The sequence below is a fragment of the Stylophora pistillata genome, chromosome 6 (genome assembly GCF_964205215.1).
Source record: "Stylophora pistillata chromosome 6, jaStyPist1.2, whole genome shotgun sequence".
Taxonomy (NCBI): domain Eukaryota; kingdom Metazoa; phylum Cnidaria; class Anthozoa; order Scleractinia; family Pocilloporidae; genus Stylophora; species Stylophora pistillata.
Window position 1 is genome coordinate 14,832,482 of NC_142524.1, and position 13,331 is coordinate 14,845,812.

At 38.6% G+C, this 13,331-nt stretch overlaps 1 protein-coding gene and 1 pseudogene across 1 annotated transcript in view; both read left to right on the plus strand.

Moving 5' to 3' along the window:
* Positions 1-1,443, plus strand: part of LOC111339276 (uncharacterized) — a 49,644-nt gene extending 48,201 nt beyond the window's left edge. Inside the window, exon 36 of the mRNA XM_088762577.1 lies at positions 279-1,443. Within this exon, the coding sequence (XP_088618703.1) occupies positions 279-453 (175 nt within the window). The 3' untranslated portion in view covers positions 454-1,443. The remainder of the gene's footprint in view (positions 1-278) is intronic.
* Positions 1,444-8,092: 6,649 nt separating this feature from the next.
* Positions 8,093-9,675, plus strand: LOC148728415 (uncharacterized; annotated as a pseudogene).
* The last annotated feature ends 3,656 nt before the right edge of the window (positions 9,676-13,331 follow it).

The window sequence follows — 13,331 nt, forward strand, 5'->3', positions numbered from 1 at the left end:
ATGAAAATCACCACCAGAGAAGGAAATTGGCAATAATACTTACCTCGACCTTACTGTCATTTATATCCTTCCGCTAAATTATTTTCTGTCTTACTATAATCACGTCAGCTCTTTTCCGTTTTTTTATGTTTTTGAACCTGTAGAACATAAATTAGTTGTTGAAAATGTGACACCACCCGATACCGACAAAGTAAAGCCTTGGAATTTCGTAGAGATCTAGGAAAGAGGATAACATGTAAATAATCATATTTATATTCTGTCTTCTTCTAACCTTTCAGAAAATGCAATTCAAATCAAGTGCCGAAAGGGACAACGGTTGCCTACAACGAAGACGCAGACGTCGAGCTTCATAGATTCAAGGGTCATTTTGACAATATCCGAGGAAGAAAGGAAGAGGAAGAAAAAATGTTAAACCAACTACCAGGCCTTGACACGGACAACGAAGGCATTTAAAAAGTGTATTGAGCGTGAACAGCTCTTTACATATATCTTCTGGGGTCTAGTTGTTTATAATGGACTGATCATTTACATATATGTGCTAACATTTTTCTATGCAATAATTTGGATATATCAACAAAAGTTGAAATGGTAAATTGGCCACCGTAATGATTACAAAAGCTGACGTTTCGAGCGTTAGCCCTTCGTCGGAGCGAATTTTTCTATGCAGCCTTCTAGATCGTGTTTATAGCTCAACGGGCGATTAGCGAGAAAATTTGATGAACTGGATTAAAGAGAGAGTGGTAAGATTTTAAGGGATACCTTGAGCTCTTCTTAATCATCTTAAGTCATCTATCTTTAATCCTTAAATATCCAAAAAATACATCAAAATAGCATCACAATCTTGCCAACATTTAAAGATATTAAGAACAGAAATCTGCTAACAGTGGTAACAACTGCTGTATTAATCAATTAACTAATTTTTGCTGCTAACAATGGCTTACAATATTAGTTGAATGGTAAGGCGGTCCAGTTAGTGCAAGTGTCAGTGTTGGTGTCCCCCCAATGAAATGAAATAAGAGTAGTGGAGAAAACGGATCTCGTTAGATCGGTATGCAAATCAACCTAAGGTAGTTTTACGGTGTGAAACGGAAAAGTTTGCCAATTTCGTATCGTTTAGAGATACCTCACCCATGAGAGGGAAATTCTCCAGAGAATTTTTTTAAAATTTAAGATAAAGCATGGGTAAATGCAGTGTTTAATCTGTCTGTTCAACCTTTCATATGCTTATTTTGTCCATGAATACGTGTGTCTGCGTCATAAAATAATGTAAATTAATAAACAAAACTTCTTCTGCCATCTCACAATTGTCATTAAGGTGCAAAGGTGGGAACATGTACGAGTAATGGTTTTTCGGTACGTCTAATCTTTGTGTGTGATGGTGTTTTCCCGCTTTTTGCTGCATCTAGGGCTTTGGATGGATTTTTAATAAAGGTGCCTATTACGTTAAGTCTAGAGTCATATCATTACAACCCAATCTAAGAGGTAAAGAACAGACGCAAACAAACTAAAGAAACGCTGGACCTTGCTGGTTAGTGCCGGGTGTTCCAAAAGTTTATGTCTTGTAACAGGAATTACAATACTCGATTGGAAAAGCGTTGACAGTCGTTGACACCTGAAAAACATGAAACATGAAATCAAATGGCCTTATAGGAAATGTTTACACAGATACATAATCAGTGACTCACTTTTCTCATTATTCATGTATAATCGTTTTGCATGATGATCCGTCTCTTTCATGAAAGCTTACATGGCTTCCGTTATTCACCAAGTGCAACTAACTAGCAATTATCGGATGAGATTGAGCATGATAGCGATGACTATCAAGACCAAGGTTTGTGTTACCTGCGGAGGCTGAAGGCTGAGACGGATAACATAAACTGAGGCCTTGATAATTATCGCTATTATGGGGAAACCGAATCCAACAATTGTTTTATTATGCATATTCCTGAGTCGCACTTGTAAAGACAAGAGCTCATAAAACTATTGTCTGTAGGTATGATGTCACATCTACATAGATAAAATCTATTGTCTGTAGGTATGACGTAAGAGATTGTATATTAATGGTGGTTATCATGCGCATCCGACCCATAAAGCCATGGGGTCTCATCATTCGTCTTATACGCTTCTTTGGTTTTAACGTTTTTGCAATCCATCCAATCCAATATTATATTTTTTAATTTTACTCTTCTCCATCATTGTCTGCTCAAACACCTTACTCTCTTTAGGAGTCAGCGTTTTTGCAATCGATTGTATACATTTGAAATAAACAGTGATAATAACAATATGCGGTGGAATGGGTAGTAACCAATGAGAGAAGAGTAATTTGTACCAATCATATTGCAGGCTTAGCAATTAACCCCTAATAATTTGGATATATCAACAAAGTTGAAATGGTAAATTGGCCACCGTAATGATGACAAAAGCTGACGTTTCGAGCGTTAGCCCTTCGTCGGAGCGAATAGAGGAATTGTGGGTTGTGTGTGCTTTTAAAGGCAGAAAATGGAGCTACGTTATTGGTGGGTGCATGGCAACGAGAAAAAAAAATTAACCCCTAAGATTGAAATGTCACGCAACAACATTGGAATGAGGTCATGAGAGTCACGATATCACGCGCGGGATGAGAAATCAAGCAACGCGGAGAGAAATAAACACACCAAGGCAACATTGTTTTCTCTGAATAAACAAACATTCAATAACATTGCAAAAGGTAAACAATCCTTTTAGAGGTGGGACGTGTGCTTCCTCCAAGTGACCAGTGCTTAAAGTTTTTTTAAATTCCTTATCCATAACTGAAGTATGAGATCTAAGATTAATGGCATGTAATAAAATGGCATAGCTATCAATGGTTACAAAATGCATCTTTCTGTACAAACAGTATTAAAAACAGGAGAAAAAAAGCGCAACAGACATTGTTTGCAACAATGGATAATCAAGGATTTTGTTTATGATCCCTCGCAAAACAGAGCAGTTTGGCAAATAAAAACACTCTTAACTCAAAATTTGCGACGATGCTAGGTGCTGCCTGAAAATTAAAAGTGGCATGTAACTAAAAGATAAAGTCACAGTGACATAGTAATGGAAAGGTCTGTCGATTGAAGAGAAGATGGGTAACCGCATGGGATTGAAACAAAGGATAATAATTTTGCGTAGTTATCTTTATGAAGCAAATACAGCACTCTCATTCAAAGATTTTTTAAGGGTGTGGATCGCATGCATGACTAAAGATGACAACATTCACCATCCAACTCCTGTTCACATGATTAAACAAGGCCACAATAATTAGGAGAAAAGAGATGAACTACATGTTAAACAAAAAAGACAAGTTCAGAGTCACACGGTGTAATTTACTTAAAGTTTTCATATACACATCACGGATAAAAATTAAAACGAGTCACGAATTATCGGAGGCACTAGTGTCCTCTGTTATGCCTCTGTTAGAAAGAGGCATAACTTTGTAAAGAGCGTTTTCTCGCAATTAACTTACTTCAAAACAGATACGAAAAGTAAAATTATCGCCGCGAGTGAACTCTCATCGTTGCTGTATAAAATCTGTCCAGCTTCAGTGTCCACAACTTAAAATTACCCGCGTAAAGAGGTTCGTATGTTCAAAATATAGAGAGTGGAAACTTGATCGATCACTAAACAGGGGTATTCTAATCCGCTCTGATGTGTTTAAAGCCGTATACCTAGATGAATTATGAAATCCAAGATGGCGGACGATTACAATAGCGGAGCTCGCAACGCGCGCAGCTAAGAATCATTATTTCCAAAATTAGTAACCAATCCAGCCGAAAACTTTCGTTTTTATGTGACCGTACGACCATTCCTGGGCATTAATTATACATTAATTATACATTAATTATACGTACTTATGTGTATGACTTGGAAATCGGGCGCGCTTGCGCTAGTAAAATATATGAGCAGCCTGATGAGGTGTACGCACTGAATGCACTCTCCAGGTACAGTGTATGTTGGTTTGAGCGGGAAATCATGCTGATTGAGAACACATTGAAAACATTATTTTTCAGTAATTTGCGATTTCATATCATCTTCCAAAGTAACAATACAGGTAGAAAAAGCCATGACAACAGGCCAGGAAGAATTTACTTTAATTCAACTCTGGGGAGACTGGGTTGAAGTGAACCGAGGCAGGAAGAAGAGAAAAGAAGCCAAAGCATACAGCGGGTCGTGACCGACGCGAAAGAGAGTGAGAAAGGACTTGACCAAAGAGGCAGAAAGACGGGTAAAAGGAAAGCGAAGGGAAACAAGAAAGAACTTGAGAAAAAGGTTTTCGTCTGATGGAGAGTAAAGTGAGAAGGAAAGAGAAAGAGCTCCAGAAAATAGACTGAAAAAAGGTAAATGCGGTGAAAGCGAACTATGAAGGAGCCGAGAAAGGACGAGGAAAAGCTAGGAGGTAAGATGAGTCTTATCTGAGTTTTTCTCAAGCTGATGCCCAGGAAAATTCGAAATGCGAAATGTTTAGTTTGATACGATTCTTGGTTTATAACTCATAGTTTTCATTCGGGCCAAAATTTAAATGACTTTGCAGTAAAATTATTTGGTATCGTCGTTTAGGAACCTCCGCGCCGGCTAATCGTTCAAACAACATTTCAGAGTGTTCGTATTCGCCAAATTATTTATTTTCCTTGCGTTTGGAATATTTAATTCAGTCTTGGTGTTGAGGGGAAAAAATTGCGAGCAGCGAAATTAAGCAAACTTTTATCATTGACTCTTCAGTTACTGTTATTCATTTAAAAGATTCGTTCCTACGTCGAAAATACGTGGTTTACCCTAGCATTTGAATAAATCGCCTTTCCGAAAATTAAAATGTAAATGAGGTTGAGTCAGCGATGTTCATGTTTCAAGTACGTTTGTCGCGGTAATTCGATTGAGACTATTGTTATGTGAGAATCCATCAAAGGTGTGATACAAACAAACACGCTGGTTTCATGGAATTATTTCCTTTGCAAAAAAGTTTGAACAGCATTGTTTGGTCGTAGTCCTATGTTTTTAAGCTTCCTACTCAATTCGTTCGAACGGGGGGAAAAGGATTAATTGCCTTGCAAAATTTGGTGCGACTTTCTCTTCGCCCGACATCTGCGGTAAAACGTAGACTAAGACTTCCTTTCATAGCTGTATTCAGAAGCATGCAATACGTAAAATCCTTCTGCTTTATTTTGTTGTAATGCGCTTCTTTTTATGTCACATTTGACCTTTAATTTCCCCACTAAACTGCCTACAAATGATGAATTTATGTTTTAATTCAAGTGTGGGAAGGTAAAATTAAAATTTCTGAACTTAGCTCGAGTAACTTGCAGAGCTCGAGTGACTTACCAGAGTGAGCACTGAAAATGTGACTTGGTTAGCAAGTGTCAAAATAGAACTTAATGTCAGGAGCGGATCCAGGATTTTTTGAAGAGAGGGTGCACCACTAAAGAATGGCGTAACTGACTGGTGACCGGACGTAAACAAATTGTAATAGCGAATACGAAGAAGGCTTTTGCCTAGGCAATAACATACCATTTTTACGCCGTTTAACATAAATTCTTCAACCACGTTTCTTGCTCTACTTCAACACCAATAAACCACATATTATTTTTTTGTGCAGAATACCACTTAGAAAGCCGCAAGTCATCTCGGGGGGGGGGGGTGCGCACCCCCTGCATCCTCCCCCTTGATCTGCCCCTGAATGTGATTCTCCTGAACCCTTAATTTATTACTCTGTTTTTTAGAGCCTCTTTCTCATCTGTGTGTGCTAGCCAATGTCAGTAAAGGGATATGCCATGTTTTAGTATTTTTCTTAAATTCCATCTTTGTTTTTACATAAACTGTTTGAACAGTCATAAATGGCATGGCCTTTTATTCTTGTTAAGAGGTATTACATATTTCCTTATTTAAAACCTGAATTATATAGGAAGTCATAATTTATTTTATCATTCTTCTACATTTATCTGTCTTAATTTATATGTATTAAAATATAATTATCCTTTCAAATATATAAAATAGAACTTAATGTGATGAAAATCTGTTCTTATGAAACATTTATGATGGGAAAACCTGTTAGTGGTAGTTAATGTCTAATTTTTAAAGTGCCTATGACACCTATTTTTTAGCATTAAATTATAAAAGTAGAAGTATGTAGAGGGTGTCTGGTAGGATCTAAGGGTGATTCTGATGCGTCTTTGTTATTTTACGAGGCGATAAAAGTCCGAAATTGTATCGAACTTAGGCTCCCCGTATCTCTTTGGCCGCTTTAAAGAGTACTAGAACCCGTGACGTAATGGCAGTAACACCAATTTTATCAAAGAAGCCAAGTGAGTGTGGAAGCTACTGTTTACAATCTTTTTAGCCAAAAAATGCATTTCAATGTGTAGCTTGGGGTTTTTCGAATACCCTTGACTCGATGAAGAATATTTCTCTCCACAAGATTCCTACTGTGACGTGATGGCGCCCAGTCCCTCTTTGCTCGGCCAGACATTTTATCTGCGGATTATAGAGCTTGATAAAGAATTCACAAAAGGGCAAAATACCACAAATGTTGCGAAAACATGTTTAAGAGTCATTATATTTTGATGTAGAATAGAAAAAAATAAGTGTCATAGGCACTTCAAGTTTTCATGAGAAACATTATTCTTTGAAAACAGAGATACACAAGTTTTCTAAACTGTCAGAGAGAAGGATGTGATCTCTTCAAACCCTCTCATAATTCTTGCTGTAAACAATAATAGTAAATTTTACAGCAGTTTCTAACCGTTGATTTAAAAACTTTGATTGGGTTCTTAATTAAATTCAGTCCTGCAAAGTACACTCACAATAATCTGTTAGAATATTTAAATGCAAATCAACAATCATGCCCCAATGCTTGCCATGCTTTACTATTTCATGTCGGTTGTGTATACTTAACATATTAGAGGTGTCTTTAAAGAAATTATTTGATACATTGCTTTTGTTCTCTTTTAATCTTTCTTTGTACCCAAAAAGCTAGTTAAAGCACTGAACTTCAAATTTTGTGTACACAAGGCTTCCTCCAAGGTGGAAGAATAGAATAGTGTTTACTAGGCAATTGCACTTATTACAGTGATACATTCAAGCAATACTCTTCATTATATGTACCTGATAACATAATCTCCTTTTTAACTGTACACATTTTATTTGCTTCCTATTTATAGCATTTCTTGGTAACCATAGTTAAGACTGCTAGGAAAGCAAACAAACAAATGAATGGAAGACATTGGAATTTAGAGAAACTTAATAAACTTCACCATTTAATACAAAAAAATACCACAGAAAACTTAAGAACTTTAATGGAACTTGAACTGTGCCAGCTTATTTCCTCCAATGCCTTGCATGTTTTTAATCAATAAAGATTTCATTAGTTGTAGGGTTTGCCTAAAATTTGGCAAATTACCAGTGCGGTCTTTGTAGTGACAATGCGACAATTTAACTGGCACTTGAATTTAATTATTATGTTGTTTACTAGGCTCCCTGTGTAGTTTAGTGCCCGCACAAATGTCAGCAGACTTGTTAGTGTACATCTGTCAGTGGACCCTTTTTTTTGTTAGCCAGCCATATTTATGTTGTTCTGTATGTAAGCAGGAGGTTTTGTTTAATAAAGCCTCAATTATGCAAACACTGAACATCTCTTTCATTACAGTCCTGATCTCTCAGATGTCAGCTGGTGAAAGATAAATATTAAAAATAGATCCCTATAAGAAGAAGATACATAATCATCTTAAAAAAAATCCCTCACACTGAAGTGGCTATATTGATTATAAGAGATATCATTTGGGCTCTGCGATTGGTTTGTGTCAATTAGAATGATCATCATAGTTACTGTATTGTTTATGTCATCTACCGGAAGTCGTCCTATGTATATATTAACACGCTAAGGATTCTGGATCGAAAACTATCATGGTTGCCATGAGGCTGATGTATTCTTTTAGTCTTTTATTAAATCTTTTTTAATCATATACATCATGAGTCTGAATCAATGAGAAACATCACAAATGGCGACGAGGATGGGATGCCGATAATCGAAGACAAAAATCCTTGAATTACAAATGTGGAATCGACCCGAAACCAACCAATCAGTTTTGTGCTCAATGAATGAAACGGAATCTTCGTCGACCTCAGCACCTTCACAGTCCTCAACAGCTTCTGCGACCGCAGCAGCTACGGCACCCTCAGCAGCTACCACAATGGCGATTAATCTGCCTTCTTTTCCCGAATTTGAGCTTCAACCACGGGACACGATACCCGTTCGCTTTGAAAAATATGTCAAGCGTCTGAACAACATGTTTGCAGCAATGAATGTCAACCAAGCATCCCAAAAGAAAGCAATGCTATTACATTATGTGGGAGAAGATACCTGCGATATATTTGAGACTCTCACAGTTCCAGAACCGCCAGAAGGAAGCGACGAATATAAGACCGCTGTCAAAGCGCTTACTGAGTATTTCGAGCCTCAAAAATGTGTCGATCATCACGTCTATGTCTTTTGACAAGAAACGCAAAAATCAGGTGAAAACATAACCGAATTCTTCACACGCCTTCAGTTGCTTGCCCGTAAGTGTGAATTTGCTGATACAGATTTGGAGATCAAGCAGCAATTATCCAGGAAACCTTATCCCTTCGCCTGAGACGTAAAGCCATCGAACAAAGCCTTAGCCTCGAAAATATTCTCAAGGCCGCTTGCGCCATGGAAACAGCTGATGAACAAACTACAGAGATGGGAAAACAGTTATCACACGCAGTGAGCGATGGTCGATGTAAAGTAAGCGACGATCGACAAAAGGAGAACCATCGGGGTCAAATAAAATCTAGACCTCGCAGCAAAAAGTGTGGTTTGTGTGGCGGGGGTTACCCACATCAAGGGAAATGCCCCGCTCAAGGTAAAGAATGTTTGAGTTGCGGTAAGACGAACCACTTCTCCAAAGTTTGCCGCAGCAAGCCCAGCCGTAATCGCTCAAGATTTGCACGCCCAAAGAAATCTTCGAAAAATAAACACCATACCAGCCTTGAACTTTCCATAATAGGTCTGCAGATGTCGGAGGGTCCCCAGATAATGAAACTTCTACCTTGACAAGTGCTGATAGTGACAACGGTAAAGAATACACGTTTCGCACCATTTCACAGGAACCACAGGGTACCCAGCCCATCTTTCAAGTTAAAATCTTACAATCACCCATCCGAGTGTTAGCTGATTCTGGAGCAACTGTCAATGTTTTAAGTTTCAAGGACTTTGATATCCTAAATCAGAAGCCGCAACTGTCACCTACCCGCACTAAGGTGTATCCATACATGACTGCCAAACCGCTAGATCTTTATGGAAAGTTCAAGGCTAAGATTACAAGCGATTATGGTTTATCAGAGGAAACATTCTATGTTGCCAAAGGTTCATCAAACTCTATACTCAGCTGGATGACATCACAGAAATTGAATCTTATAAGGGTTATAAACACAGTTGATCAACTATCTCCTGCTCTACCTCCTAACGCTCCTGACTTCTTGAAAAACTATCCTGGCCTAACTCGTGGAATGGGTGAATACAAAGGGGAACCAGTTCAAATACATATAGATAAATCTGTCAAGCTATTGACTCAACCGCATCGTCGCATCCCATTCCATGTTAGAAAGCAAGTGGAAAAGAAGTCTAAGCAACTAGAGGAAGATTGAACGTGCCAAAGGTCCAACCCCATGGGTATCACCAATCGTTGTAGTACCAAAGCCTAACAAACCAAATGAAGTAAGAATCTGCGTTGATATGCGTTACCTAAGCAAAGCCATTGTCAGGGAACGGCACATCATTCCCACTATTGACGATGTAGTGTCTAATCTCAATGGTTGCAAAATATTATGCAAGATTGATTTAAACCAAGGCTATCATCAAATCCCGCTTCACCCTGACTCGAGACCACTTACCACATTTTCAACCCATGTTGGGCTTTTTAGATATAAACGCTTGAATTTTGATCTCTCGTGTGCAGCAGAAATCTTCCAAAAGAAGGTTAGTGATGCAATCTGTGGTATGCCCGCAGTTAAGAATATCAGCGATAATATCTACATTGGTGGTGTAGACAAGGAAGATCATGACCGACGCCTAAAACAGGTGTTTCACCAGCTCCACACAAATGGACTAACCATCAATTTGCCAAAATGTGAGTTTCAAGTACCTACCATGCTCTTCTTCGGTCATGTGTTTTCCGAAAAGGGGATGTCACCCGATCCAAGAAAAGTTAATGCTCCTCAACATGTCGTTCTTCCAACCAGCATCTCAGAAGTGCGCAGCTTCCTAAGTTCTGCAGCTTTGTGCTCAAGGTTTATAAAGGACTTCGCAGTAGTCACCAGACCCCTTCGTCAGCTCACCTGCGAGGGACTAAAGTGGCAGTGGACAGAAGCAGAACAATCATCGTTTGAACGCCTCAAAGCTGCATAATCAACCAAGACTACGCTCGCATATTTTGATCCCAGAAAACCAACCTCCATATTTTTCGATGGATGCCCTATAGGCGTAGGTGCTGTCTTAACCCAGAAAGATGAGTCCACCAATGCAGTAAGGCCGCTGCATTATGCCAGTTGTCCGCTCACCCCTGCCCAGGCAAGATATCCACAAGCTCTATCAATATACTGGGCGGTTAAACGTTTCCACCTGTTTGTTTATGGTAATGAGTTCAAAGTCGTTACTGATCACAAGCCTCTGGTTACTCTGTTTAACAACCCAGTATTTAAACCATCAGCTAGAATCGAACGCTGGCTCATGGAGTTACAGCAGTTCGCTTCACTGTGGAGTATCGCCCAGGCGCTGCTAACCCAGCCGACTAGGCTTCCAGACACCCAGTTGGAGATCCTGAATCTCAGAACTATGAAACAGAATCTGAGGAACATATTGCGTATGTCGCGAGGAATGCTGTACCAAAGGCTATTACACTTTCCGAGATAGAATTGGCAACTGAAAAGGATCTAATCCTTCAAGCCGTTATTGCCGCAGTCAAGTCCGGTTGCTGGCACAAGGCACCTCCCAATGTGTCTCTTTCTGAGCTATCACGATATGAGCAAATAAAGGAGCAACTAACCTGTACAGACACCGTCCTACTGAAATCCAATCGTCTCGTGGTACCTGTCACCCTGCAGGAACGAATTGTGGATTGTACATGAAGGTCACTTGGGCATAGTAAAGACCAAAGCCCTCCTAAGAGAAAAGGTGTGGTTCCCTTACATGGATAAAATGGTCGAAATGAAGATTAAAACGTGCTTACCATGTCAAGTTGTGACAGCAGTATTCACCAGAGAACCGCTTCAAATGTCAATATTACCTAATAACCCTTTCGATGAAGTAAGTGTTGATTTCGCCTACGTCGATGGTGAAAACCTCCACCTATCGGTTGATGATTTCCCAAGGTTTCCATTCGTTGTACCAGTGTCCTCTACATCCGCTAGCGCTGTTATACCTAAGCTTGATCAGCTGTTTGCCACCATCGGTTGGTCAAGACAGATAATGGTCCTCCATTCAATGGAGAAGACTTCGCCAAGTTTTCGCAGGTGCTTGGTTTCAAACATCGCAAAGTCTCAGCGCTCTGGCCTAGGGCCAATGGTGAAGTTCAAAGATTCGTAGAAACGCTCAAGAAAAGTATCAAGGCCTCAAGAGGTGATGGGAAAAATTGGAGGAAGAAACTACAAGGATTCTTACGTAACTATAGCACAACGCCACACGGAACCACTGGCACAGCCCCTGCGATATTGCTATTTAAACGTGCTGTCCGCAACAAGCTGATGTCTATGAATAATCAAACATTTGTTTGATTATTCATAGACCTCCTATTATTAGCTATCAACAGGTCTTTTTAAAACTTTAACATATAGTAATTACTTCAGTCTCATACTCATTAATAATTCATAACTTGAGCCCACCAATCAACAACTGTATACCAAATCGAGCGGATGTGTTTGGTTACCCAATGAAAATCGTTTAATATTTGGATGTCGTATCAAATTGGTTGATAATTTGGATACAATATCCAAATGTCTACTGATTCTACCAAACTCATGTGACATGAATAAATTCCGACTAAATGTCTCATGTAAACAACAAAACCTTTATTTCCTTCAAAGAGTGTAACAGAATAGTTGGGTATTTCACATATTATGGCAGTTCTTGGAATTTATAATGAATTCAACATACAGTCATCCAAAGTTACACTCTGCAATACCGAACTGCTTTCAGTCAACTCTTCCACATCCACACCGATGTCTTCAGCTTTAAACAGTCTTGAGTGTTCTTTAGTTTTGCCATTCTCGAAAAATCTGTAAAACCCATTTGTTCTTGTAAACCATAGATTTGGTAACAGAATTGATAACACGCTCCTTTTCCTCTTCAAACATTTTGGGCATCCAAAACCTTGAACTTGACTCATCCATGTTGCACAAAACAATGAATATGATAACCACTAAATTAAGTTGGATAACTCCTAAATGACACATTCATTCCATTCAAATCATTTGTATCACACAGCTATTGTTTAATTAACAAAACAAAAAACAACAAGACTCAATAAATAAATAATAATAAATAATTGTTTGAGAAGCTATACCTAAAAAATTGTGCTTTGTGTTTCTTTAGGGGGGCCCAAACACCTCAAAACAATAAAAAGCAATAAAAGCCTCCTGTTTTCATTTTATTCTCAGTGTTTGGAACCCATGATGAGACACACACTCATTCTTGATACATTACTATTAAATGAAATCTTGCAGCTGCCTGGCACGTCAGTTCCTCCCCTAACCCTTTAATGGTTTATTAATATACATGTATATGGCTATAAAGTTTTTGTCAAATTAAAGTTTTGTGCACAGCCTATACATCAAGTTTATGTCATAAAATATTGTATCCTTCCTAAAACTAGTTTATAAGACTAAGAATGAGTCACCTAGCACAAATATGGCTTTTCACAATGATAGTTTCCAGATTTAATAAAAAGTCACTTTCCTCATAATTACTTCTAACTCTGTTGGCCTGCTTTAATCCTCAGCCCCTTGCCCTGACAGCCCAACCTCATTGAGTTAAGTCAACAACCGGAGTGGGAAGAAAATTGAACTGCCAAGCCAAGTCCGATATACATCATCCTCAATAACATAACATAACATTTCAGGCATGGCATACATGCCACAAATTTTCCATCTCCCTGCATAATTATTGCATAATGGTGTTTACAAATTGTGGAAAATGGTTGGGTTGAAATATATTACATAGATGCTCCAGCTTGTTACAGCATTAGTGGGAAAATGGACAAAACTGTGCATTCAATACATAACCTGAGTAAAAAACTTAGATGTAAACA